Source organism: Dermacentor silvarum, chromosome 8 (assembly GCF_013339745.2).
Source record: "Dermacentor silvarum isolate Dsil-2018 chromosome 8, BIME_Dsil_1.4, whole genome shotgun sequence".
In the NCBI taxonomy this organism is placed as follows: domain Eukaryota; kingdom Metazoa; phylum Arthropoda; class Arachnida; order Ixodida; family Ixodidae; genus Dermacentor; species Dermacentor silvarum.
The window spans coordinates 72,962,488-72,990,023 of NC_051161.1; the positions used below are offsets into that span (position 1 = coordinate 72,962,488).

Below are 27,536 nucleotides of genomic sequence, written 5' to 3' on the forward strand. Positions count from 1 at the left end.
GCCAAGGTTTGTGAGTGGCGGTGCTGGCTAACACTCCCAGGATAGTTCTAATCGTGAAACATAAATAGCCCAGAAAGTGGATGGGAAAATGGCGCCGCGGTAGCTCAATTGGTAAGAGAATCACACACGTAATGCGAAGACGTGGGATCATTCCCCACCTGTGGCAAGTTGTTCACTTTCATTTACATTAATTTATCTTTTCTTTAATTTAATGAGTGAGTACAAGTAATTTCCACTATGTTGTCCTTGGTGTCAGTGTTTGTTGGCTTATGATATGATCACGGATTAAGAACAATAAGGAGATGTGCTGACACTCTCCTCCCAACGCGCATGAAAGCGCCGCCGCTCGCGGCCAGATTATGTTCAGCTCGGTTACAGCTTGCTCGGCGCCATCGTAGAGGGTGCTGCGGGATGCGGTCCCAGTCCCGGCTGAAAGGCGCGTGCTGCTGCCGCTGTGTCCTTGTGCTTGCATGTGTGGCGCACTGTTTCGAAGGCAAACTTTTTGTTTGCGTGCATTTGATGACCTTGTGCTTTGGTATTGTCGCCACGGGCCCTCGACAAAGGTGGCAGCGGCCTTCTCTGGGGTGTTTGCAATGGCTAGAAAGTGCTTCGTTCCGAAATGCAATTCTGGCTACCGGACTTGTGCGGAGGGTGTGCCACTATGCAAAGCGCCATCTGACAGCGGTTGTCTAGAGCAGTGGCGCTGTGCCATTCCGAGGGCAGACCAAACTCCGATGCCTAACGGCCATGTCCTCGCCAAGCATTTTTCAGAGGATATGATATCGATGGCCTATTACGCGGAGCTTGATAAAAGGGTGCTACCTGACGTGCCAAGAAGCCCTGTTAGGTCTGAAAATGCAGTTCCCAACTTATTTCCGAACTATCCAAAGTACCTCACACGGCCCAATAAACCTCGAAAGCCACTCTGGAAGAGAGAACCTCCTGTGTGCCACAAAAACCGCTGTGAGGAACTGCTGTGTGCCACAGCAGTTTGTGCAAATTTTGCTGCATGTATAATATATATACAGGGTGTCCCAGCTATCATGCACCAAGATTTAAAAATATGCAAATGTAACGTAGCTGGGCAGAACCACGATAATGTTGTTTTCCGTCGCTTAGAGACTGGTTCAAATGGGTTACAAGCGTACCCCGGCCTGGCGTTCGACTTCCATCAAGGGTGATACGCTTGGGAAAGGAGCCTGCGCCACTGAATTCCCGTCGAAACCCTCGTGAGCACAGAAAGAAAGTGATGTTTGGGCCGCTCCCATGGCGGCCATTTCCCATGTGGCACCCCAAGCACCTATTAAAGTGGGGACACCTTCGGGTTGAGGAAAAACACCCCTTTCCAAGCGTTGAGGGTCCCATAATGGCCGCGCACCAGGCCGGGAGCGTGCTTGTACCTATTTTAACTGGCAGGTACCCAAGCGGCAGCACTTGCCTCCCACAGCCATGGCGGATGCTCGTCAACAAGGCCGTCTGTGGTTGGACAAGAGGTGCCCAGAGACAAGTCCTGAAATCTCTATTGGGACCTCTCTTGAGATGTGAACTCCCTCGACTGCCGAGCACCAAGCCAGGGGACTCTCTACCCAGGTGGGTTCCCGCAGCACCGGGATTTGAACTCGGTACCTGAACTCGGTACGGGCGGATGCTCTACCGCTAGGCCACCGCTGTAGTCTAGCGGTGGCCTAGCGCCTGGTTTCTGGGGACCTGTTTTCTTTGGGATTGCTCCCAGAATAGTTGTGCCGGACACTGTCCTGGCATCAACAGTGAAACCCACCTGAGTATATGCAACACCTCAAGCAGGCAGAAATGATCACTGATTGTGTTCCAGTAAGCCAACATCATCACCGGTGCAGGGTTCACCATTTCAGAGTCTGCTTCCAGGTGATGGGTTGGCCGCATAGACCGCAGGGACACCTCCGGGTCAGACATGCGTCGGGCGCTCCCAGAAGACGCCTATTGCCCATGGGTGAAGCTGACCCTTCTCGGGCGCAGCCACGACACCATGCAACCTTTCCAACCTCCTGACGCAGCACACCAACATAGTGCTACCACTTGCAATTTCGAACAGCCCAGCCGAAGATGGACCACCCTCGACTGCTCTCGACAGACCAGGTCCAGTTCTGCAAACCTATGGCACATCCCACTGCACCGCAATTGCAGGAGGGGGTGGACAGCCTGCGCTGGGTTTGCTGGGTGCCTAGTAGTATTGGGTACAACCTTCTTCCCCCTCACTGCAGCCACGATCCTCCGACTCCCGACACGCAGCGTGAGCTCCCGCTCTTACCGTGCGGGTCGCCTTTGCACCCGCACATTGCCCGTGATGCACCCCATGGACGTGGGGAGAGCCTCCATCCAGATGCCGCAACTCCACTCGGGCTAGATTACACGGACACGCCACCATCCGCATCATTCAGGCACCTCTGGACCATGAATTAATGCCGGACTCAACCAGGAACCCGACTTCCGAGATCAACTTCCACGCTGTGGCCTCCAGTGAGCTGGATTACAGGGGCGCGCAACCAACCCCCAGCCCTAACAGCACGGTAATTGACTCTCTCAAGGAACACAATTCCATACCAAGGCTTCCAAGAAGTTGGATTACAGGGGCGTACCAAAGCCCCGGCCAAATCGGTATGGTTCCTGCTCAAGCGGCTTCCCTCATGAACATAAATGTTACTCTTCCTTGGATGCAAGCCGGGAGTACTCAAATTTATCCAGCATCATTCGTGCATGTGCTAATCAACACCTTGCCCCCAGGCAATGGGTTACAGAGGCTCGCTACAAACCTTTGGCACGGACCAGCCATGGCATAGTACAACGCAACACACAAGCGCGCCACAAGAAGCACTGGCCTGCCAAACAGTATCCCCCGGACCTTACATGGTTCAGTCAGGGCCGAGCACCCTTCCCAGGGCTGCACCCATACTGGGTGCAGCCCGCCATGTCGAACTACCAAGCCACATCCCAGGGCCGGGTTGCTAGCCAGAGCTATACGTCCTGTACCTATTTACGTTGGGTCATCGTCGGACCAAAGTCCTCCATCGAACGTGACGGCCCACCCTACTATTGTCCCCTCGTTGGTGATGTTGTAGGCAACCCACGTACTCGAGTTGGTGAGGGCGATAACTCCCCGAATGCCCCCCAGTGAAGGGCACCTCTGCCGGGTTGGTTGTGTCGGCTTCCGGCTTGGATTACAAGGAGGCGCCACCCTCCCTGGCCTTAGGTAAAAGCTCTCGCATTATGATACTATCTGCCAATGACCGACGTGCACGGCCTCCAGGAAGCGTGTATTCACGGGCTTCTTTCACGCTCGGAACAAAACACTTTTATGTAGCACGTATTGAGTAACAGAAAGCTGTATCGGGAGTTTTTCATGTTGCTCTACAACTTTCTGTTTGACACTTTGATAATTAGGAGAGTACTTCTGGAGTTAGATAATTACAATTACCTAATGAAATCTCAGTAACAAAAATATTACTGGTCCACTGTACTGGTAACAATACGCACTAGGTTGCTTTGCGTAACGTCGTTCCTTTTTTTAAATCGTGCTGCGTGATAGCTGGGATACTCTGTACATATATTCACAGTATGCATTCTAAGCTATATGTATTCAGCACAGAGAAATTTCTTTTTTTCTTTTCTTTCGTTTCAGAAGTAAAAGAGGTTCTAGCATGCCCAAATCCACACAGCTGTATGGCTTGTCCCAATAAAATTAAAATCCACCCGGCCCTTGCTGACAACAGCTGGCTGGTCTTTCTTTGTACGACAAAGTGTGACGTCAATGCAAGCCCCGTGTAGGCCAGCTGTACAGTGCACAAGGAGCATACCCACCTTAGTGCCCTTATTCCAGCAACTTGAATGAGAAGCCTGCTTTAGGCATGTGGGATAGAGAGCTACAGTACTTACATGTGGAAATTTACACCAATGACACCACATTGCCAGCAACTACATTAGGTTCTCTTAATATATATTCGAGCTGCAGCTGCACATTTTTTTTTCATAATAACATAGAGAGCTTACCTACGCGACAGTATAACCTAACAATAGTTCACGATTGGGCTTGTTGGTACCACTTATTATACACTTGCTGTTGCCTTGCGTGGTGTTCAGTATCTGATTCTATTCTTAAAGGGGCACTGACATGATAGTTTTGATTATTCCTTTTCTTACGTTAAATAAGATCCTAGACATCTAAATCTAAACCTTTAAATTGTAGAAAATATAGTGACAAGCCTCAGAGCGCCATAAATAATTTAATAGCTTTTCTACAGCCAGTTTAGGGTTTCGTTTCCCGAGTGCATACTGTGTCATGACGTCGCAACACAGATGTCATCATGTGGAAGCAGGTCATTGCGACGTTTTGACACTCACTTCAGCTCGCTTGGTCGCCTCGCATGCTGCTAATCATTGTAACGGCAGATGTAACAGCATAGCAGATGACCAAGCGAGTCAGAACGAGTGTCAAAACATCAGAATGTCCCGCTTCCACAAACTGCGTCGTGACGTGATCACACAGTATCCTCGTGGAAACGAAACTGAAGCTGTCTGTGGAAAGCTATTATATTAAATTAATAAGCGGCGCTCTGATGCTTATCACTATTTTTTCTGTGGTTTAGGACTTTCATTTAACGCAATAATAAATGAATAGTCGAAAATATCATGTCAGTACCCTTTTATAAAAGCATATGCCTGTCACAATAAGAGGTTTTGGGAAGCTAGTACAGATGTGTGTCTTGGCTTTGTGCCGGCCACATTTTCATCATGCATTAAAAGAATAGCTGACAAACTATGCTGTGAACGTCCTACAGCTGCTTCGCTGTGTATAACAGTAAAATGGCACTGGCATTAAATGAATGTTCCGAGGACATGTATGCATGCGTTGTCCCGTTTATTATTTCTCAAAACCTGCAGCAAGCAAATGCAAATGACACATTATGCAGCCAACACAACAGCAAATGATATGACACTACAGTAAGCTGAAGCCAATGCGACAAACCTTACACCTAAGGCTGCACTTTTTCCGTCAAGGAGATGCGCAGATAAGTGTGTTTCCTGCCGAATGTGTCCACCAAAACTTGACCGGCATCCTGAAAACAACACGACATTTATTAGTCTGTCAGCAACAGGTGCCTGTATGCTGCATGTGCACGGCTTGCGGTACTTACTTTGTCATTGCGTACAAGATCAGTGGCGTCCCTTTTATCCACGCTGTGCTGCTTCGCTTGTGACATGGGACGCAGCATCCGTACTGCTGTACCCGCACGATGTAGTAGTGAAGTTCGTAAAAGCATCGTGAAGCAGTTTTTCTGAAAACTTTCGGTTAAATCTTTGGCCAATCTCCGACAGACCCGTCAAACTTTCTCCGATGCCACCGCGCAATGCCTGTGCACACAAACATATTAGGTACAATCAACACGACAGCGTTACGTGCCGTCACAGTATAGCTTACCTTGACAGCGGCTAGCTGCTCCTCCGACCTTTGGTGGTGTCTATCGGCAGCCTGCGTCAGCTACGGCAGTAGAGAAAACAGGAGATTGGTGTAAAAACAGACCGCCCTGAATCAGCATGAAGAAATTAACAGTGTATACCTGTACGAACAAGCGGTATGCAGTGGGTGAAAGCGCCCAGCCCAAAATAGACTGACAAAAAAGCACGGCAATATGTGCGATCCGCTGAAGTATGCGCGCACGACAAAAGGTATAGTTATGGTACGTCCGGATACAGGTGCGGATTCCATGCGAGCACGAAAAACATGCTCCAGGCTGCTGATCGACACCAATAACAGCAACGGCATAACACGATTTACACCTGCCGCAGCCTCTCACGTGCTCCCACACACCTGTATCATAGCGCACCGCCAGCGGTAAAGCGGCTACGGCCAGCGGCACTCACGGTTTATCACGTGGCCTTCCAGGGTCAGGTGGCCATACCTTGCATGAGCGCGGGAGATCCGAACGGATCCGGAAATTATTTGTGAATGCTGCCCGCCTTGGCTAAGACAAGTCGAACTAAGTGAAGCACAATTCAGCTCGTTGTAATGCTCTCTTTGTACAGCGTCAACGGTATCGGTTACAACACTGAAAATGGGAAGGAACCTGACCAGTTATTACACTTTGGATAGTTTGCCCTTTGAATGTGCGCTCGAACTTGCATTGATTTGCGTCTTCACTGCGTAGCATGCTGATTATGCAGTAAAGACGCAATACAGAGCAAGGCTGGAGAGATGGAGCGATCACTCAAACAAAGGTCATGGGTGATGACCAGTGGCGTAGCCAGAAATTTTGTTGGAAGGGGGGGGGGGGGGGGCTCAGGTTGCAGTGCGGCCTCCTCCTTATAGAATCTGTCGAGGGATCAAATGCATGAATAATAACTGCATTGCCACTGCCATTGTATATTAGAGGCTGCAAACGAATTATTGAACGCAGTGCACTGTCAAGTAAAATATGTATTTTTTCATAAAAGAATATATTCGTATGCCCCAAAAATTGTGGCAGAAATAACTGATATCAATGCTTCCGCGTTCTTTTTTTTTTGTCTATTTAATAAGTAAAGAAAATATCACACGAACTTTAGAACTATATCAGTTCGAAACCAGCAAAGCAGTGCATGCAGCTGATATGAAAAATGTAAAGGCCATGAAATGAATAAGTTCAGGACAAATATTTTGATGAATCTTTGTCATTCAAGAACCTTGTTTACATTTTTGTACATATGCAACGGCCAGGAAAAAAACCTCAATGACGCTGTCCCTTGTTGCAATAGATTGCGCAGGAGCAGCTGTAACCGGTGAGGTGAAATGAACTTTATTTGGTCCTGAAGAACCCGTCGTGTATTGTAATTACACCGAGATTATACTCGCAACTGTGAGTACAAATAAAAAGTAGGAGTTCTGTAATATATGCATTAGAAATGCGAAGATAGAATGGAATAAACAAATGCGAAGATACAACTCGCTAAAGGGCAAAAAAGAGTCGCTGGACACAAGTTCACTGCTTGTATACACAAAATCTCGCAACAAGATATTTAAAAATACGTATAAGTCTCTAATAAATCTACGTATTTAAACAAACGTCGCTGTATATAATGCGCCAAACAAGACAAATAAACATGTTGCGCAGTCACGGATAGATAAACTTTGCGCACAGAAAGACAGATGATCCAGGCAAGAACAAAACTATGATCGCAGAAATCGTGATATGTACTCGGGCCATGGGTCGGGTCGCGACAGCGCCATATGGGTAGAATACTAGAGGAATAATGCAGAAATCAGTACGAAAATGTGTAATGTAACTGCCTGCACAGCGCCAACAATTAATTATTCTGCACCCAAAATAAAGGAGGGTATTGCTTCGTTTCAAAAAAGAAATAAAAACAGGTAGCTAAAAACGAAAGAAAAGGACAAACGAAATCCACATATGATGCGGCAAGTTGAACTACCCAATATCCGAGTGTGTTTTTGGCAAACGCCGCGTGGGCCGGGCTTTCAATGAGCAAGGTCGGTCAAAATTGGTTATTGATGCCCTCGTAATTTTCATATTCGCATGATAATTTTGATCATGGTGCTAACTGCTAGAATAAACGGCGAAAATTTCTGCGGTTTTAAAAGCTAATGAACAGTCATACGTTTTCATAATTAAAAGCTTATGGACCTGAAGGAACAGAGCTTTTTTCTTGCCTTGATTTTTGATGCTTCGCTATCTAAAGGACAAGCTTCTCTCGGCGGGGAAGTTGAACGAAGCGGTCAATGACTTTGGACACGTTGATGCCGACGTCTCTGTGGGTGTATAGAAGCGCCAGCCTAACAATGCGTTCCACACACATTGTAGAGCGCAAGTAGCTTTTTAGTAAACCCTTGTTAAAAAAATATTCTCTATGCGCTGGCAGTGGTCACTGGAAGGGTGACTAGAATCTGCAGCAGTATTTACACATTTACATAGAACCTGCAGTGGCAATGAGAGATGGGCATCTATTCCGGTGCTAAAACCTAAAACACTCCCTCGATGTCGTTGGCATACTTATTTAGGTACCTTGCACAAAAAGTAGGCTGTTTGATTCCAGCGATGTCCGTCGTTTCGTCTGGAAATATGGAGAAGCAGCCTGCTTTTGCATCTAGGCTTTCTTTGATAATTTCACCACAAATTTCTATAATTCGTTTTTGTACATCTGGGCTTAAATACGAGGCATTACTGGGGCAACTTTCCAAATGGTTCTTCAGATATGTAGCTCCACAATCAGATCGCATGCGAAGAAGCGCTTTAAAAATACCTAGCTGTATTTTCAGCGGGGGCTAAGAATAAATCCATAGGGCCACTATCCCTGTGGCCACAGAGAGCCAGACCTTGTCGCCCGCAAAAAAAAAAAAAAAAGAAAACCTCAATAATAGGCCGTTTACTTTCTTCTGTTTTCTCATATTTTACTTTGCCTGCCCTGGTCCAGCTGATCGATCACATTGGGCACGCTTCCTGAAAATGTTTGGAGTAAATTATCAGCTGCTAGCTGACAGGTGATATTTAGTATTTTCGTTTGTGTGGAAGATTGCTAGCGCGTGCTTCCATTTCTGGAACGGCTTGGACACGAGGGGAGCTCCAGTGCGCGCATGTTGGCCCAAGTTTACAAGAAAATTAACCCCAGAAAATGCCAGAATTGAAAATCTTTTAAAGCACGCCTTTGGAAATGTCAGTGCACCTTTCGCGTCAAAAGTTTATGAGAACTTTATACCCATAAAGTTTCGTAATTGAAATCCATGCGCTCCGTAGATTCCGCGGCCGCTGCGAGATGCCGCAACGCGCCCGCTCGCTATCGAAAAGCCCTTGAAAGTTTGTGCTCAGATGGGGCTCCTTGCATTACGTGACTCCAGGTGCAAGGGCGTTGCCACGAAATCCAGCCCGAGTTCGCAATGTCCGTGCCGAAATGTCTTTTCGAGCGTGAAAAGACATTGCAGACAAAATCCAGAATGATTCCCGGCGTCAGTGGTAGTTTTGGTCGGCGGTGCATGCCAGCACGAAAAAATTTCAGGGGGGTGGGGGGCTGAACTTTATACATTTAACTATATATATATATATATATATATATATATATATATATATATATATATATATATATATATATATATATATATATATAAAGATTGTCACGAGCCTCGAGAAGTAGTCTTGAAGGTTTAAAAGCCCGTAGAGCAGCTGGTTCTTGGAAGACGCGACCGTCGGGGCTGGCTCGAGCAGGGAAGGAGCGCGCGGTCTTTGTTCTCTTGGGATCGACCCACTCTTGCCCTCGACCTACAGGTGGCAATATATAGTCCGAATTACTGTTACAATAAGTGAAAAACCTGGGAATGCGTCTGTCAGTTATTTTATATTTAACACACAGCCATATTTATCAATCACACAAAGTGAACCATGGGGGACCAAAAAATTATTTGAATTTGCATTTATTTCTTTGACGCGGTCCTCCCTCCATGAAAACGAGGGGTGACTACTTCAGGACGTCAATAAAGTTTATTACCTACCTACCTACACTACATAATACAGAGACAAGGGACAGTGAGTGCCCAGAGGTCATTGATCCCGCTCAGTAGCAGCAGCGCAGCGTACCTAAAGAAATACACTTTTGTTACCACCAATTTTACTAATTAAACAAACAATTGTACTTGGTGTTTACGTCTGCGGTACAAGTGTATCGGTAGTTAAGATAATAGTGTTGTCGAGGTCATATACAACGAAGTATAATCAACATAGATGGCTTGCAATATACACAAGGAAAAAAGCCAGCAGATATGTGTGACCTTGGAGAATGACAACGAAATTTCCAGTGAAGCTGTTTCTTTTGAACAGATTTAATAAAAGTTTCAGTATCCTGTCATTATATCACACAGTTCAAAAAAGTTGACCGTATATGAGTGTTCCGTTTGAAAACTTGCCCGCATGTAATGCTTTAGCGGACTTCTTGTAGGAAGTTTAAAAAAAAAAAGCCAGTAATTCATCAACACACGTCTTAATTCGTCATAGTACTCCCTCCCTCCCTACTACCTCCTCAAGTCCGTAGTTTCAAGCCCGTATCTCGTGCAGTTGCTTTAGGAGTCTGGGAAACATTTCGATTAGTGGCAGTATGACACCCTAGAACACTTGAACTGTCCAGCCTTTGTTTCTACAAAGGCCGTAATGAACCTACAGAGAATAAACATTTATCGCTTGTCACTCAGAACATTGCTTCGCACCTCGAATAAATATAAAACACCGTGCCACGCATAGTTTACCGAGGATACCGTGGAGAAACAACTAAATGTCGTCTATAACGCATAAAAATTTGGAGAAAGCGAGTATTTAGAAACTTTTTTTCAGCACATAAGCAACCTACACAGTTCAAATTTTTGGTACACGTCACCAAAAAGTGGCCTTCATTTCTTCAAAATATAAAGTACCTGCTGTTCTTGTTCCTGCCGGGAAACTATAGTGTCGCTCTTATTTAGAAACGGCCTGAAAATGAAATCGACAAGAACTGACACATGCCTTGAGAAAAAAAATTTAGTTCAGTGTTCTATTGCTATTGAAATGGCTCTGCAGGTTCGCCAAGGTCATTTTCATGAACATATCTACGATAAGTTTTGATTACACAATGAAATTCGACAGTTATAAATGTAAGTTGTTTGATTCGATTTTTGATGGTGTTAAGATACTGAGACTACAACGCTATGTGTACTACCTCTGGACAGATATTCAATAGTTCCAGCATTTGATAATCCAACGATTTCGTGCCGTAAGGCACACCGTGTATTCGTTGGACACGGCTGACTATAACACTTTATCCAGACCTCTCCTCTCGCCCGTAGGTTAATATAGCAAGCTGATTGTGTTTTCAAATACGGTTGGGTGGTCCCAAAAAACTGGGCATCATGCAAGTAGCGCAAGCGGAAATCTGTGGCGGCGGGAACTGTCCAGCGCCAGGCATTCTCCGCAATGCGAGCGTGTATGGCGAATCCCGCGCGTCGCCCTCTACAGCGCGTCACGAGTAGGAACAAAATACAATCCTCGCTGCACAAACAGGGGATGCTTAGTTCCGTGGCCATGCACTCTATTGGGGAAGCAAATTTAGCTTCAACTGTAGTTTTGTTGGAATTTGCAGCGTGCAGCCGAAAGTGCCCGCTTTCAAAAGTGTGGGGGGCGGGGCAAATGGCATACTTTGCCCCCCCTCCCGGTGAATACGCCTATGAACCTCGCAGAAACTTAGCCGAACCGAGTTAAAGCTATGATGATGATGATGATGATGTGTGGTGTTTTGTGGCGCAAGGGCCAGTTATGGCCAAAGAGCGCCATGCCAGTGTTTGTGAGTGTGCAGTGGAGCGATGAATTCTGAGAAGTAGATGAAGCGTGGCTGTAAAAGGGCCTAAAATAATCGCTGTAAAGTGCGTAAAATATATATGTACTAAAATCATGGCAATGACTAATGATGTGTACTATGAAATGAGGAATGCATTGAGAAAGAAGAATAATATATTTAAAATATTTAAGATACAGTAATTGGCAAGAAGCACTACTACCTATACAGAGCCCTTGAACCACAAGGGCCTGGAGGCATGTGCTATAAAAAATTATCACAGCAACATCCTCTGGAGAGAGGATGTGCTACGAACTTATTGGGCTAATAACATGTAGCACAACATCATTCAAAAAATCCAGGACTGCTTTGGCATTAAAAAGCGGTTCTTCACCAATAAATAGCATGGGATGTAGAGGGATATTGTAGCGGTATGCTACCGGAAAATGTTTCCTTCTCTCGGCTTCGGCTTCCCGGCACTCCACGAGGACATGGAGGACGGTCAGCCTCTCACCACATCTACCACAGGTTGGTGGTTCATCACCAGTAAGCAGAAAATTGTGGGTGCCATATGTATGTCCTATTCTTAGACGACAGAACAGGACATCAGTTCGTCGTGTTTTCATTACGGGTGGCCAGAAACCTAACTGTGGTTTTATCAAGTGAAGCTTATTATTTCTTTCAGCGTCCCACAAGCGCTGCCAGTGGTCTCGCAGTTTTCTTCGCAGAAAAGGCTTCAAATCTGCGGGAGGAATAGTAGCCGCAGGATTAATAGCTTGCGATGTAGTTGATGTGGCCAACTTGTCTGCAAGCACATTACCCTCAATGCCTCTATGGCCAGGCACCCAGCATACAGTCACATGCTGGTTAGATATATATGCTCTGTATAAACTGAAATAGAGCTCAGTAAGTACAGGATTTTTGTTTTTGCAGAGTGACATCAGAGCTTTCACCACGCTTAGGGAGTCTGTAAATATAACTGCTTTTTGAAGTTTTTATGCCCTTATATGATTCACAGCCGACAATAGTGCATAGGCCTCAGCGGTAAAGATACTCGTTTCCGGGTGGAGTACACCGGATTCCGAAAAGGATGGGCCGACGGCTGCATAAGATACCCTGGCATGTGACTTGGAAGCATCTGTGTAAAACTGTGTACACGAGTATTTAGATTGGAGTTCTAAGAAATGCATTTTAATGTGTGCCTCTGGCGCGTGTTAGTGACCTCTATGAACGATGTGTCACACTCTATGAGTTGCCAGTGCCACGGTGGCAATAGTTTCGCTGGAGCCATAGGGCATTGTTCAAGCAGCGGAACACCCATTTCCTCACTGAGGTTCCTCACACGCAAAGAGAACGGCTTTCTCGCTGCAGGTCGGTTACGGAAGAGTGTGGCAGCGGTCACATCGTTTATTGTTGAATAAGAAGGATGTTCAATGTTTGCGTGTACTTTCAGAAAATATGTAAAACTGCTGTATGACCGCTGCAGATGAAGCGACCACTGATTCGATTCTACGTAGAGGCTCTGGATTGGACTTGTCCTGAAAGCACCGGTCGCAAGGCGGATACCCAGATGGTGAACGGGGTCTAGTATTTTTAATGCAGCTGGCGTTGCGGAATTATACACTATAGCTCCGTAATCGAGGCGTGAGCGGACAAGACTTTTATAGAGGTTCAGCAGACACTTTCGATCACTGCCCCAAGTCGTACGCGACAGAAGCTTTAAAAGGTTCATTGTCTTCAGGCATTTTGCCCTCAGATACTTAATATGAGGAATAAATGTAAGCTTCGAATCTAAAACAATGCCTAGAAACTTATGCTCGCTGCTCACAGAGAGCGCATCTCCTTTGATTGCAATACTTGGGACTGGCGTTACGCCTCTCTTGTTAGTAAAGAGTACGCAAGTGCTCTTCTGGGGATTTACCTTAAAACCATTTTCATCTGCCCATTTGGACAATTTGTTTATTACAAGCTGCACTTGTCGTTCGCAGATGGCAATATTGCATGACTTGAAGGCTATCTGCACATCGTCGACATAAACAGAATAAAACATAGTGCGTGGGATGACTGTGTGCAGGGAACTCATTTTTACGATAAATAGTGTGCAACTAAGCACGCCCCCTTGTGGCACACCGGTCTCTTGGGTGAATGACTTAGAAAGAGCGTTACCCACTCTTACGCGGAATGTGCGATTCGATAGGTAACTTTCGATTGAGTTTAACATGTTGCCACGGACACCCATCGCAGAGAGATCTCGGAGAATGCCGTAGCGCCATGTCGTGTCGTAAGCTTTTTCTAGGTAGAGGAACACTGAGAGGCAGAACTGCTTATGTATAAAAGCATCCCTAATATAAGACTCAATGCGAACAAGGTGGTCTGTTGTGGACATACCTTCCCTGAAACCACATTGGAAGGGGTCTAGTAATTTGTTATTTTCAAGGAAACAGATTAAGCGCCTGTTGATCATTTTTTCAAATAGTTTGCACAAACAGCTTGTTAGCGCTATTGGCCTGTAGCTGCTGGCTAGGGACGGGTCTTTGCCTTGTTTAAGCACGGGAATGACTATAGCTTCCTTCCACAAAGACGGGATATATCCATGCGCCCACATGACATTGAAAAGATACAGGAGTGTTTTCAGCGCTTCAGGATTCAGGTGCTTAATCATTTCATATATGACACGATCACCACCTGGCGCCGAGTTATTGCAGCAAGCGAGGGATGCTTTCAGTTCAGTTAAAGTAAATGGATTGTTGTAGGCCTCACTCGATGAACCTTTACGTTTTAGGCGCTGTCGCTCTTCGCATTCTTTGAACCTCAGAAATGCTTGTGTGGAGTGGGACGCACTGGATACATGTTCGAAGTGTTCACCCAGACAATCTGCCTGGTCTTCCAGGCTCTCACCTTGGGTACTGACTAACGGTAATGGGTGTACCTCCCGGCCTTTTAATTTATTTACTCTATTCCACACTTTTGTCTCATCAGTATAAGAATTTATACCGGAGATGTACTTTTCCCAACTCTCCCTTTTAGCTCGTCGACGCGTTCTTCTACCCTGGGACTTTATTTGTTTGAAAGTAATCAAGTTTTCGGCAGTTGGTGAGTCGCGAAGTCGTACCCAAGCCTTGTTTTGATTTTTCCGGGCTTGTTTACATTCTTCATTCCACCACGGAATGCGACGTTTATTCGCAAGTCCATTAGTTTGACGGATGCATTTCGTGGCAGCGTCAATTATAAAGGCAGTTATATAGGCCACAGCGTCTTCTATATTAAAGGAGGAAATACCATCCGTGGTTAGATATGTAAGTTCCCGGAAAAGTTCCCAGTTACCCGTGTCAACCTTCCATCGGGGAATGTGTGGTGAGCATATATCTTGTTTTGTTATGTTTAATATAATAGGGAAGTGGTCGCTCCCAAAAGGGTTCTTGAGAACGGACCACTCTAGGTACGGCATTAGTGTGCTCGATGCTATAGTTAAATCTATGGAGGAGTATGTATTATGCGCCACACTGTAGTATGTTGGCTCTTTCTTGTTAAGTATACATGCTCCTGAGGAAAAGAGAAAGTTTTCGATTAGGCGACCTCTCGCATCGCAACGATAGTCTCCCCACAATGAGTTATGTGCGTTTAAATCTCCGACAACTATGTATGGAGCCGGAAGTTCATCTATGTAGTTTGAAATTCGGTTTTATTAATTTGATAACTTGGAGGGATGTATATAGAACTGATAGTGACTAGCTTGTCAAACAGCACCCCTTGGATAGCAACTGCCTCCAGGGGCGTACGAAGTTTTATTTCCCGACAGGCAACACCTCTGTCAACTATAATAGCAACACCACCGGATGACACAACAGTGTCATCGCGGTCTTTGCGAAAAATAGCATACTGTGTGAGGAAATTTGTTTGTGTATGTTTGAGGTGTGTTTCCTGAACACACAGCACCCTCGGACTAAACTTGCGGAGGAGTTCTTTAACGTCATCAAGATTTTGGAGGAGACCTCTGACGTTCCAGTGAACTATTTGAGTGCCCATATTAAAGGAGTGTTGTGCTGTGTGTTTAGGACAAGAAAGTTAGCTTACAGAACCCTTTAGAGGCCCTGTAATGCGGGGTTTCTCTTTTTTGGAGCGGTCGAGAGATTCTCGCCGCTCCTTAGGCGCTGGCTGCGCCGTCTGGCTAGAAGATGTGTCCATCGGCTCTTGCGGCGCGCTGGACACCCGCTCTTGAGAGCGGTTTGTTCGTGTTGAAGGCCTCGTCTCGAGGGACGAGACCCTGGAGGCCACCAGCCCGGAGGTCGATGGCCCCTTTTTCTGAGACGGCGGAGCAGCACTAGCTGCAGCCGCCGAGGGGGCGGATGGCGTCACCGCTGGCTCACTACGCGTGTGCCAGACAGCCGCCGAAAGCCGTTGTGGCGCAGCCCCCTGACGCACCACTTCGGCAAAGCTGGTTTTTGGCAGGTAGGACACCTGCCTTCGTGCCTCTTTAAACGAAATGTTTTGTTTGACTTTAATTGTAACAATTTCCTTTTCTTTTTTCCAGGATGGGCAGGACCGCGAGTATGCGGCATGTTCCCCATCACAGTTTACACAGTGGAGAGAGTTTTCACAAGATTCAGAAGTGTGTTCGTGTGCACTGCATTTCGCACAAGTTTGGCGGCCTCGGCAGTTTTGCGAACTGTGGCCGAATCGCTGGCATTTGAAACATCTGAGGGGATTTGGCACGTATGGTCTAACACGAAGTTTAATGTACCCGGCCTCGATGGAGTCGGGCAGATCACATGAACCAAAAGTGAGCACAAGGTGCTTAGTCTGAATTTCCTTGCCGTCTCGTCTCATCTTAATCCGTTTAACATTGATGACATTCTGCTCACTGAAGCCCTCCAAGAGTTCAGCCTCAGTCAGCTCCATCAAATCTTCGTCTGAAACAAACGTCGTCCGCGGGTGGTGTTCATAGTACGGTGCTGAGTTACTGTTACTTGGACGTCCCCAAAGGACACTAGATTCGGCAGCTTTTCATATTGTTTGCGATCGTGGAGCTCCAAGAGGAGATCACCGCTTGCCATCCTCGTTGCCTTATAGCCTGGTCCTAGAGCCTGAGTTAGAGATTTCGAAACAAGAAAAGGGGAGATTGTTCGAACTTGTTTTTCTGGTTTTTCTGAGTGGATGACATGAAATCGTGGGAAATCTTGTCTTTGACGTCCAAAGAACTGGAATACATCTTCGGTGCGCCCTCTTTTTTGACGGCGATCAGGGAGTGGTGGAAAAGGGCTAGCCATAAGAATATCCGGGTTTTCGGCAGCAACGCCAGCCACCCACCATGGAGCCCAACAAGGGGACGCTGCAGGGCCTGTGAACACAAGACCTGCAGACGCCAGCTGTACGTCACTACTATAACCAAATATGGAATACCCAAGGTTGGCTACCCACACAAGGTTAACCCTTTCCGCCCAGAAAATCAGAAGTAAAAGGAAGCGAGTAGGAGACAGGAAAGATTGAAAGTCAGAGAGAAAGACGAAGATAGAGGAGGAGGACAGGAAAGGGCGACTGCCGATTTCCCCCGGGTGGGTCAGTCCGAGGGTGCCGTCTACGTGAAGCAGAGGCCAAAGGAGTGTGTTGCCTCCGCCGGGGGGCCGTAAAGGTCCAAGCACCCGGCATCGGCTCAACTCCCAGGATCCCCCTTTCCCCGGACACGGCTAAGCCGCGCACGGCTACACGCGGGAGGGTCCAACCCTCGTGTGCTCGGGTACGTGGTGGCGCAACTCACCAAACGCCTGCTTGCGCAGACGCCCCTGCGGGTCGAGTTAAAGCTAGGTGGGGTCGCCAGCTTCGCTGTTTGGCCAGTCTTCGCACCACTAGTGTGACGCTGCCCCTAATTTTTTTCTTTATTACCGGCTTGGCAAAAGAAGGTACATTGTAAAAAGTTACACGAGCATAAAAACACTAGTCAGTGTCTGACCAGTACGTGTGTTGTGATAAAAAGGATTTAGAGTGGTCAGTTTGTCCAAAAGAGATGACCAATCGGGGGGATCACTTTGTGCACAGAAAGATTCGCGTTTGCATAACACACTTTCAATACAGTACTGTTGAGCAGGGTCACAACAATACACTCATGTTCAGCGCATGGTAGAAAGCGTATCCCAAATGGACTTACCGGCAGATCCTTTTCAATGCTGCGTTTTAGAACATCCCACAAAAACACCGCGTCATGACAGTCCAGAAAGATATGCTTGATCGTCTCCGTTCTTTTTTTTTTTTTTTTCATCTGAAGAAGTTCACGGACCAAGGTACAAAAATAATGCCTTTGCTTTGCAGCTACGGCTTCACTGGGAGAGTCTCTGTATGTAGTGGGAAAAAGAAATATTTAACGGAGGCTCTTACCGGCATTCTTTTAACTCATTTAATAACATCTCGTTGTGAACCCAAAACAAATACTGTACGATACAAAGGGACAGGCAAGAATGCGTCAACAAGATCTCTGTACAACTTCTCACGAGTAACTATGGCCAGATATTCACTTGGAAATCTCCCCTTAAGTATATCAAAAGAGGCAGCCAATTCACGTAAAAACGCACTTAAAGCCATTGACCCCGTTTACATGGACTACACTACATAATCAGGCCAAGAATCGCGTAAGCGCACTTGAATCATTGTCCCCAGAAAAAACATCATTTTGGTACCGCAAAAAAAAAAAAATAAGAACCTGGTTACTATTTGCTTGAGGAACAAATGTGACAACCCCAGCCCTCCGTTCGCCACTCTACGAAACAAATTAATACGACTTGTACGTTTCCATGTTGACGCCCAAATAAACGTCGCGAATACTTTATGCAGCTTTTGCACGGACATCCTCGTCAGACATAACGCTTGCATCACGTAAAAGATTTCAGCGAATAAAAACAAATTGCACACAGTCGCTCTTGCGAGCATTGAAAATGTATGCCCTCCCCATTTGCCAGTATGAGCTTTCACTCGCACTACTTCGTTTGCCCAATATTCTTTGGTGTCGCGATCGTGTTCGAGTGGAACACCTAGGTAGGTTCCCGGTGTTAACGCCCATTGCGTTTTACAAAACATCTCCCGCGTGTATTGCCATCTTTCGTGCCAAAAACCAAAACACTTAGTCCAGCTAATAGCACTTCCACTGGAATTACCCGGCCGCGGCGGCCGCATTTCGATGGAGGCGAAATGCAAAAACGCCCGTGTACTTGCGTTGTAGTGCACGTTAAAGAACCCCAGGTGGTCAAAATTAATCCGGAGCCCTCCACTACGGCGTGCCTCATAATCAGAACTGGTTTTGGCACGTAAAACCCCAGAAAGAAGAAGATTCCAGTGGAAATAAAAAAAAAAAAATTCAGCCTCTTTTACAACTTCTTTAACAGTTTTGTGGTCCGTACAAAACATTGCTACATCAGCATATGCTAAAGCTCGAACTTCAGTTTCACGAAAAGTGTATCCCCGGATGTTTGGTCTTGTACGCAGTCGCAACCAAAAAGGCTCGAAGTAGAGAGCGAAAAGCAGGGGAGATAAAGGGCAGCCTTGTCTCACAGATGGCTGCACATGTGTGCTCTCACTTAACTGCCTATTTATTACCAGCTTCGCACTAAAACCATTGTACAGCATTTTAACGCCTTCTCTAATAACGGTTCCAACGTCGACATGATCTAATATTGAGAACAAAACTTGGTGTGCGACTTTGTCAAACGCCTTGTGCAGATCTAATTGCAACATGGCCGCACACCCATGCATTGCATCGCAGCATTCTAGGACACTTCTAGCTGTATGAAGATTGGAAAAGATTGCCCTACCTTTTATGCCGCAAGTCTGATCTGGACCTACAAGTGACTTAATTACACTTTGAAGACGTCGAGCTAGTACCTTCATGTAGATTTTGTAGTCCACATTCGTTAAGCTAATGAGACGGTATGATTCTACAAACTGTAACCTAATCGGATAATTCGTTTTAGGAATTAGTATTACATGCACCGTTTGAAACGATGGAGGAGTTACTTTGAGTCACAATTTGGCTAAAAAATGTCGCAGTTTCACCCGAAAGGCGAAGCATCAATTGCGTTAGCAAATTAGTAGATAGCTATACGGCGTAAGCATAGTAAGTAGTTTTTTAAGGTGCATAAACGTGGACATGCAGCAGCACCAGCAACGCGCAGAACTGTTGTCGACGCCGTCGGCGTTTTGCCCGCGTTCGTACCGAACCGCGCGGCGTTAGTGACTGTTGCCGGTGCCTCTGGGGGTGGTTCGGAGGTTTTCGACGAGATCAGAACGGGACACGCGTCGAGCAGCGTCGGAAGTCTTTACCACCTTCTCGCCTCGCAACGATTTTATATAATTACGCATTTGGTGCCGCAGCTAAACGTCGTTTCGCCTCCGTCCGACCCGTCCCCCCGCGCGACGGAGGAAGTCGCGTTTGCTCTCTCTCTTTCTCTCTCTCTCTCTCTCTATATATATATATATATATATATGTATATTGTTGTGGGGAAGAGAGTCCGCAGCCATTGAGAGAGGATGACGAAGCCCAGCCGCCTGGAGAGCGCGAGACAGTGACCGACGTTCTTGGTCGTCAGTCCCGCTGAATATCGGCGGGTGACGCTGAGGCAGCACGCCGGGACAGACGGTGGGTTGAGTCTGAGAAGGACCTTGGGTGGTGGTTTCTTAAGCCATCGCTGGCGCTGGAGGCAGGGTACGGCTACGTAGTTCCAGGTTGGGAGACTAGGAGATACCCAGCACCTCCACCAAACTGTAAGGGGGTTTATTTACAAGCAGGGGCTACGTAACAACAGCCTTGGCCCAAGAGCGTCGGTCACTGTCTCGCGCTCTCCGGGCGGCTGGGCTTCGTCATCCTCTCTCAATGGCTGCGGACTCTCTTCCCCACTACAATATATATATATATATATATATATATATATATATATGTGTGTGTGTGTGTGTGTGTGTGTGTGTGTGTGTGTGTGTTGATTGTAAAGGAGGAAAGACGCTTAATTCTGCAGCCGTTCAGGGAGCACGGCACAGAACGCGCGTTCGCTCTCCGCCGCGCGTTCACTCCCCGTGAAAGCTCGCGTCCCTCGCGCGCTTTCACTCGCACATACAGCATACGGCGCGTGGCGATGTTTTCATCGCCGTTGACGTCATACGGAACCTCACGGCGACGGCGACAGCGACGGCGACAGCGACGCCGACGGCGAAATCCGCTTTGAGTGTCCATATAATTGCTATGACAATAAAACAAATCGTATGCTAAGTTAGGGTCGCTCGTTGCGAATAATTCGTCCAGTTTGACCTGCCTAAGTCATCTCTAAAAGCGGATAGTGTTTCAGGAGTAATTAGTCTGTATGAAAATTCTGAATGCAGTCGTTTAGGTGTGTTAGTGAATTGACTGACAAACATAAATATAGGCAAGTGGTCGCTAATATTGTGAATTAAAGTGCCAGCCTTAACAAGGGAAGGATCAAAATGGGTTATAAACAGATCTAAAAGTGTTGCTGATTGTGGAGTCATTCGCGTGGGGGATGTTATAAAATTTTGACAAGAATGAGAGTATAACAAAGATTCGAGTTCTAATTGAGCACTGCTATCAGCTAACATGTTGATGTTGAAGCCACCACCTAGAATTAATGCGTAATTTGTTTCACTGATGAATTCTCACAGAGTCCAAAAAGGAGAAGAACAGACGGATATTATTTGAAGAAGCGCGGTAACAACACAAAAAACTGAAGTACCACATCTGATAGCAAGCGTTTAATAAAAAGGAGTGTCACAGCAAAATTGTGACATTAGTTCAGAATCTATTAAGTTGGAGATTAGCATTGCTACGCCACCACGGCACCACCCCTTTTGCCTGTGCGGCTGATGTAGTAGAATATATATGTTGGAAATGTAAACACGTTCTCTTCCGAGGCAAACCATGCTTCTGAATACATCACAACATCAAAGTGTGCTAGCGCTTTACTAAAAAAAATAATCGAGTTCATCCTGCGTATTCCTACCAGATCTAAGGTTAAAATGAACACAGCTAAGGCATTTTTGGCAACCAGTATCATAGACCTTTTTAAGGTTTATAACCTCTACCTGCGCAGTTGAGGAAGGAAGCACGATGAGTAGGATACCAAAAGAAATATCAGGATACAGTGCCATTGTAAAACCATATCACAGCTTAACAAGGTGAGCCGCGCAAGAAATGACGACGCTGTCGCTCTCTCTTTTCCTTACAAGAATCTTGCTGTTGCAATGCCATGAAAAACGGTGGCCATTGCTCTGTGTCCATTCTTTTGCGCGGCAGACCAGCTCTCTGTTTTGTTGGGTCATGTTCTCAGTGATCGAAACTCCGGTGCTTATTAACCTTATCAGAATTGCTCCGCCCATTATAAGCCCTTATTGCTCTTTATCGAACCACTATCAACCGCGATGAGACCACATAACCCATCATCGCTCCTTATCATCCTTATCAACTCATTTACTGCTTATCTGTCTGTGTTACGCGACGTGAAGCGCATGAGCCCTCAGATATCAGTTCATTTCGGTCGGCGACGAAACGCCCCAGCGGAAGGCGCCTCCCTCGACCACCGAAACGCATCGGGGATGTGGCGTGTTTGGCATTAAATTCTCGCAAAATCGGAATTTTCCTGACGTCTACAATGGTCCAAGTCAGCTCTGCGTGTAATCCTAGAGATCGCTTTTATTCAGCATCACCAAACATGTACCGCAGGTACAACTCATTCATATGGTTCAGATATATTTTCCTTCTGCGAGCGCGTGTGTTTAGCCTACGACCCCGTGTTCAGAAGCCGAGTGTCCGATCCACTGGCCTAAACATCAGCGGGTATAGACACTCGTCTTCTGAGTGTGGGATCGTAGATTCGGAACTCACCACCGCCAACGTTTTTCCTTTCGAATTTCTTTTGTTTTATACATTAATATCTTAATATAGCGATTCGTTTTGCGTGACAGACGGACAGGCTTCCTCGTTGGAATAGGCCTGGATAGATTGCCTCGTTCAACCTTGTCAGTGCCATTTGCACTGCGTTGTTATTTGATTTTGCTCGCTTTAGTCTTTTAATTCTTCGTTTGAGGTGCAATATATCCCTTGTTAACCAAGGATTGTTTTTGCGTGTTTTTTTTTTTTTTTCAAATTTTGTTCGGCACAAAATTATCAAGCCAGTATGTGCACATGCCCTTAAATGTGTTCCACAGTGATTCGACATCATGTTCTTGAAAATTGTTTAGGTTAGGAGAAATACTTTCGTCTTCAGCATGAGAGAAGTGTTTAAGCACAACTGGAATAAGAATTGTTTTTTGCACCTCGAGGGAACACGTAAGACACACCATACGGTGGTCAGAGATACCTTCCTCTACAGTTATACTGTAATTTTCAATCGAACGGCTGATAAAGATAAGATCCAGTATTGAAGCAGAATTATTTTGAACGCGAGTTGGTTGATTAGCAATCTCGTGAACGTTAGCCCTCAGCATAATGTCAGCCATATAACTAACATGCTCACATTTGTCACTATTCGAGAATGGATGAGTCCAATCGACATTTGGAAGGCTAAAATATTCAGCTATAATGATTGTGTCATCCTGAAATCTCTCCACGTAATCACGCGGCCCATGCCAAAATTCAGGGGGCGAATCGGGTGTACGATAAGCTGCAATCAGAAACAAAGAGCGTTGCCGACATGATAACTTCAGCGCGATACTTTCGTGGTTATCGATTCGGTGCGTCAGTAAAGCCGGTATATTTCTTTTCACAAGTACCGCAACTCCCCCTCCACGTGACCGTCTGTCTTTTCGAAAAACTTGGTACAAAGGTGGAAAAACATTTTCGTATTCAATATCACTGTGTAACCATGTTTCTGTGATTACAATAACGTGGGGAACATAACTTAGAAGGTTGGATTCAAGTTCCGTAGCTTTGTTTACAACGACGCTGCGTGCATTTATGTTTAGGAGCCGAAAGTCCGATTTTTGAGACTGCGCTTGTCACTTTCTTATAGGAACTTTTCGCCCTGCTCAGCATTTTAACTCGGCAGTTGCTTTCACCTCTTTGTACAGGACCGCATTACATACGCCTAGTAGCTGCCCAAATAAATTACAAAAAATATTGCTTCCGAGTTCTTCCTAATCTTTGTTCACAATATTACTGAAGCTGTAACCTCTAGTACGCTGAAGTTTTATTTCTCATTTCCAATAGGGACGTTCAAAAGGCAGATACAGGGCCCCATACGCTTGATTGTCATGTTTTGGCGCTGAAATAGGGTTGCCTGCGCTCTTATCAACGCAAGTGGTCCGTGAGTTCCGCGGTACGGGTTTTACGCCACCTACATCGAGAGATGGCGCCACACTGCATGACCTGGCCGGCAGCGTCCAGAGCGCCGAGGACGGTTACGACTTACGGCATCAAATGAAGTTCACAAGCAAATGATACACCACACACTAATGCGGCAAATCTTACACCTAGGTGTGTTTCCAGATAAGTGTGTTTCCGGCCGAAAGTGTCCACCAAAACTTGACCGGCATCCAGAAAACAACAGGTCATGCATTCATTAGGCTGTTAGCAACAGGTGCCTGTATGCTGCATGTGCACGGCTTGTGGTACTTACTTTGTCATTGCGTACACGATCAGTGGCGTCCCTTTTATCCACGCTGTGCTCCTTCGCTTGTGACATGGGACGCAGCATCCGGACAGCTGTGCCCGCACGATGTAGTAGTGAAGTTTGCAATAACATCCTGAAGCAGTTTTATTGCGATAAGCAATTATATGGACACTCCAAAGCAGATTTCTGCCGTCGGCGTCGGCGTCGCCGTCGCCGTGAGGTTCCGTATGACGTCAACGGCGATGAAATCGTCGCCGCGCTCCGGACGCTGTATGTGCAAGTGAAAGGGCGCGAGGGACGCTCGCTTTCACGGGGAGCGAACGCACGTCGGAGAGCAAACGCGCGTTCTGCGCCGTGCTCCCTGAAGGCCTGCAGAATTAAGGCTCATTCACACCGGCGACTGACAGTGGTCGCGCGACCAAGTTGGTCGCAAAGCAACCAGTCGCAAATGGTCGCAAATGGTTGCTTTTCTTGAAAAGCAACCATTTTGGGCCAGTCGCTCACTGCTAGATTTTTCAGTCGCGCGACCGTGGTCGCAAAGCTGCTCAACCAATCAGCGCCGCGCCGATAGTGATGTTATGTGTCATCGTCCACGCCAATACAATGTCCGCGTCACAATATGCAGGCTACATGCCGGTAATTGGTGTCTTGTCTTCTGATTCTGGGACGCAGCAGTTCGTGTACGTACGTGTCGTACGTGTCGAACGTGTCGAATGTACGCGGTCGCATTCGCTGGAAGCTAAATAGCAGGAAAAGAAAGCACAACACAAACCCTTTTTCCAGCTGCCGTTCGTTGGATGACCACGCCACCCAAAGGTGAACAGCGGGTGAACAGCTTCGTTTTAATATTATGCGCCGAATAACATGCAATGCGAACTATAAATTACAACTTACTCTCTATATTACACGTTGTCATGCGCACAACGTTCGGGCAGGAGGCGGCTTGCGTGACCGGTCACTTCATACGAGCGGAGGCACGGGCGCACCCACAAGCGTCGCGTTTTCTTTGGAGGCTTCCGCTGCTGCCACAGCTCACACCCCGGCAGAGCACATCAGCACAGGGACGACGTCTTCCTGTTCGCTCGAATCAAAATCCAGCCATCACTCGAATCAAAATCCATGGCTGTTGCCAGAACGCGAAACCAATATACACAGCTAGTGCCAGCGAAGTACGTGCGCGCTAACTGCGTAGATCCCTATAGAATTCTCGCTGAAGAACGAGAATGTCCGGGATTGCGCCTTGCAGGTCGCGCTCAGCCGGGCTTGCCGGTGTGAACATCAGTCGCCTTCGGTCGCTTTTTGTTCGCGAGTCGCAAATGGTCGCGCGACCTCCTCAAGTCGCCGGTGTGAATTAGCCTTTAAGCGTCTCTTTCCTCCTTTCCATATATACAGAGCAAACGCAACTTTTTCCGTCGCGCGAAAGGCTGGGGGGGACGGGAGGGAGGGAGGGGAGGCGACGTTTAGCTGCGGCACCAAATACGTATTTATATAAAAACGCCGCGCGCGTTCGGTGCGAACGCGGGCAAAACGCTTATGGCGTCGACAACAGTTCTGCGCGTTGCTGATGCTGCTGCATGTCCAAGTTTATACCGCTGACAAAACTACTATCCTTACTCCGTATAGCTCTCTACTAATTTGCTATCGCAATTGGTGCTTCGCCTTTCGGGTGAAACTGCGACAAATTTTCTTTCGCCTTTCCAAACGCCGCCACTATCACTCGCACTTCGTCGTCTTGCACGCCGTGAAGAAGCCAAAACAGCTTCAGCCTGACACCTTGGTTGGTCGGGTCAATGACCACGCATCGGTCGTCTTTTACATTAATAGCTTCGGCGCCACCATAGCTTCGGCCTGCAGAATCTTTGTCTTCGCTTCTTTGCCTTTGAAAGTAACTGCGGACAGGTGATATCTGATATGCCCCGAGGGCCACCACATCCGACAGCAATGACAGACGCGCAACGCATCCCGAAAATGTTCGACGCGATATGGCCTGGCCTTGATGTCACCATGCAAAAATACCGTCTTCAAAACACTCGAACCTGACGGCAGATGGGGAGCAACCATTTCATATTTCCTCGGCAGGCTTTTCAGTGCTCCTGATACCGCGGCCCGGCTGGCCGCTAAAGCCGCTCCTTTGGAGCCCATGATGCACACGTCCGTCACGCTCGGTGGCCGGAAGTAGACGCGCCATGGACGCATGCATATAATGTACAAGCGGCATAGAACGCCCTTATGAATTTTTTCTGAAAACGTTTGGTTAACCCTTTGGCAAATCTCTGAGAGACCCGTCAAACTTTTTCCGATGCCTCCGCGCAATGCCTGTGCACATAAACATAGGTACAACGGAAAGTCAACACGACAGCTTTCCGTGCCGTCACAATGTTGTATACCTTGACATCGGCTAACTGCTTCTCCGGCCTATGGTACGTGGTGCTGGCAAGGTTCTGACTGGTGTTGCAGAAGTCGCGGGGCGTGGTATTATGCACCGAAATAAGCGTCACAAGTTGATGGCTGGGACGTGATCATATTCCTTAATAAATTCTTTTGCTGGTTGTAACAACCTGTTTATTATTTCGTATTATTGGGGGCGCCTCCACGAGTGTGTTCGCAATAGGCGGTTTCATCAAGCGCTACCGCGCTCTGGCAACGCTGTGCGCCGGCATCCGGCGCTCCTGGAAAACTTCCGGGTAGCCGTTCCTTTTGCTCGTTTTGCTGGTATTTGTTCGCTCGCGCGCTCCGCCGCTCAAAATTAATGGGGTTTTACGTGCCAAACCAGTTCTGATTATGAGGCACGCCGTAGTGGGGGACTCCGGAAATTTGGACCACCTGGGGTTCTTTAACGTGCACCTAAATCTAAGTACACGGGTGTTTTCGCATTTCGCCCCCCATCGAAATGCGGCCGCCCGTGGCCGGGATTCGATCCCGCGACCTCGTGCTCAGCAGCCCAACACCATAGCCACTGAGCAACCACGGCGGGTGACCCTAGCGCTCATCCTGCGCATATTGTGTGTTATTTTTTTTCGGGTATATCGATATAAGTACGACTTGTGGCATCAGTGTGTTGCGTGACGGCGAATAGCTCTTGGAGCATCGACTGTTTTCATTTACGTTTACTCGTCAACGGTGTTTTTCAAATCTAGGAGCCTACCAAGAGCTCCCAGATTTGCTCTGCTCACTTCATCCAAGGTAGGTTACTACGTGGAGTAGCCGGACTGCTATAATGCTGAATAATAAAAGTGCTACTGCGCGATTGTTCTCGCGTTATGTCGTGTAACTCGCGAGAGCAGCGACTCTCGCCCCGAGTTGCCCGCTCGTCCAGTTTCTTGCCTCGGCGTGGATCACCATGCTACGAACATGAGTTAAAATTATTGTTTTAGCGGCTGCCATGCTGCCCGTCGTTTTATTTTAATGTTTTCGTATCTGGGCCACAAGTGCATTTCTGCAGCTTACTACCCTAGGTACATGTGCGCATTGTTTTATCATGTTAACGTCCCAAAGTGACTCCAGCTATGGACGGACGCCGCAGTGGAGGGCTCCGGAAATTTCGACCACTGTGGTTCTTTAAACGTGCACTGACATCGCACAGTACGCGGACCTCTAGCATTTCGCCTCGATCGAAATGCGACGGCC

At 47.0% G+C, this 27,536-nt stretch overlaps 1 protein-coding gene across 5 annotated transcripts in view; it reads right to left on the bottom strand.

Annotated features, from left to right (window-relative positions):
• The window catches only part of LOC119461443 (molybdenum cofactor biosynthesis protein 1), a 48,160-nt gene extending 42,420 nt beyond the window's left edge, over window positions 1-5,740 (bottom strand). For 2 of the 5 annotated variants that reach the window (XM_049672650.1, XM_049672653.1), the window contains exons 1-3: window positions 5,592-5,740; window positions 5,453-5,512; window positions 5,169-5,385 (exon numbers count right to left, since the gene is read on the bottom strand). In XM_049672650.1, the coding sequence (XP_049528607.1) occupies window positions 5,169-5,294 (126 nt within the window). In that variant the 5' untranslated portion in view covers window positions 5,295-5,385; window positions 5,453-5,512; window positions 5,592-5,740. Of the gene's footprint in view, window positions 1-4,999; window positions 5,091-5,168; window positions 5,386-5,452 lie in introns of all 5 variants that reach the window. The other 3 variants (XM_049672652.1, XM_037722759.2, XM_049672651.1) reach the window with 3 other exon arrangements.
• Between the last annotated feature and the right edge of the window lie 21,796 nt (window positions 5,741-27,536).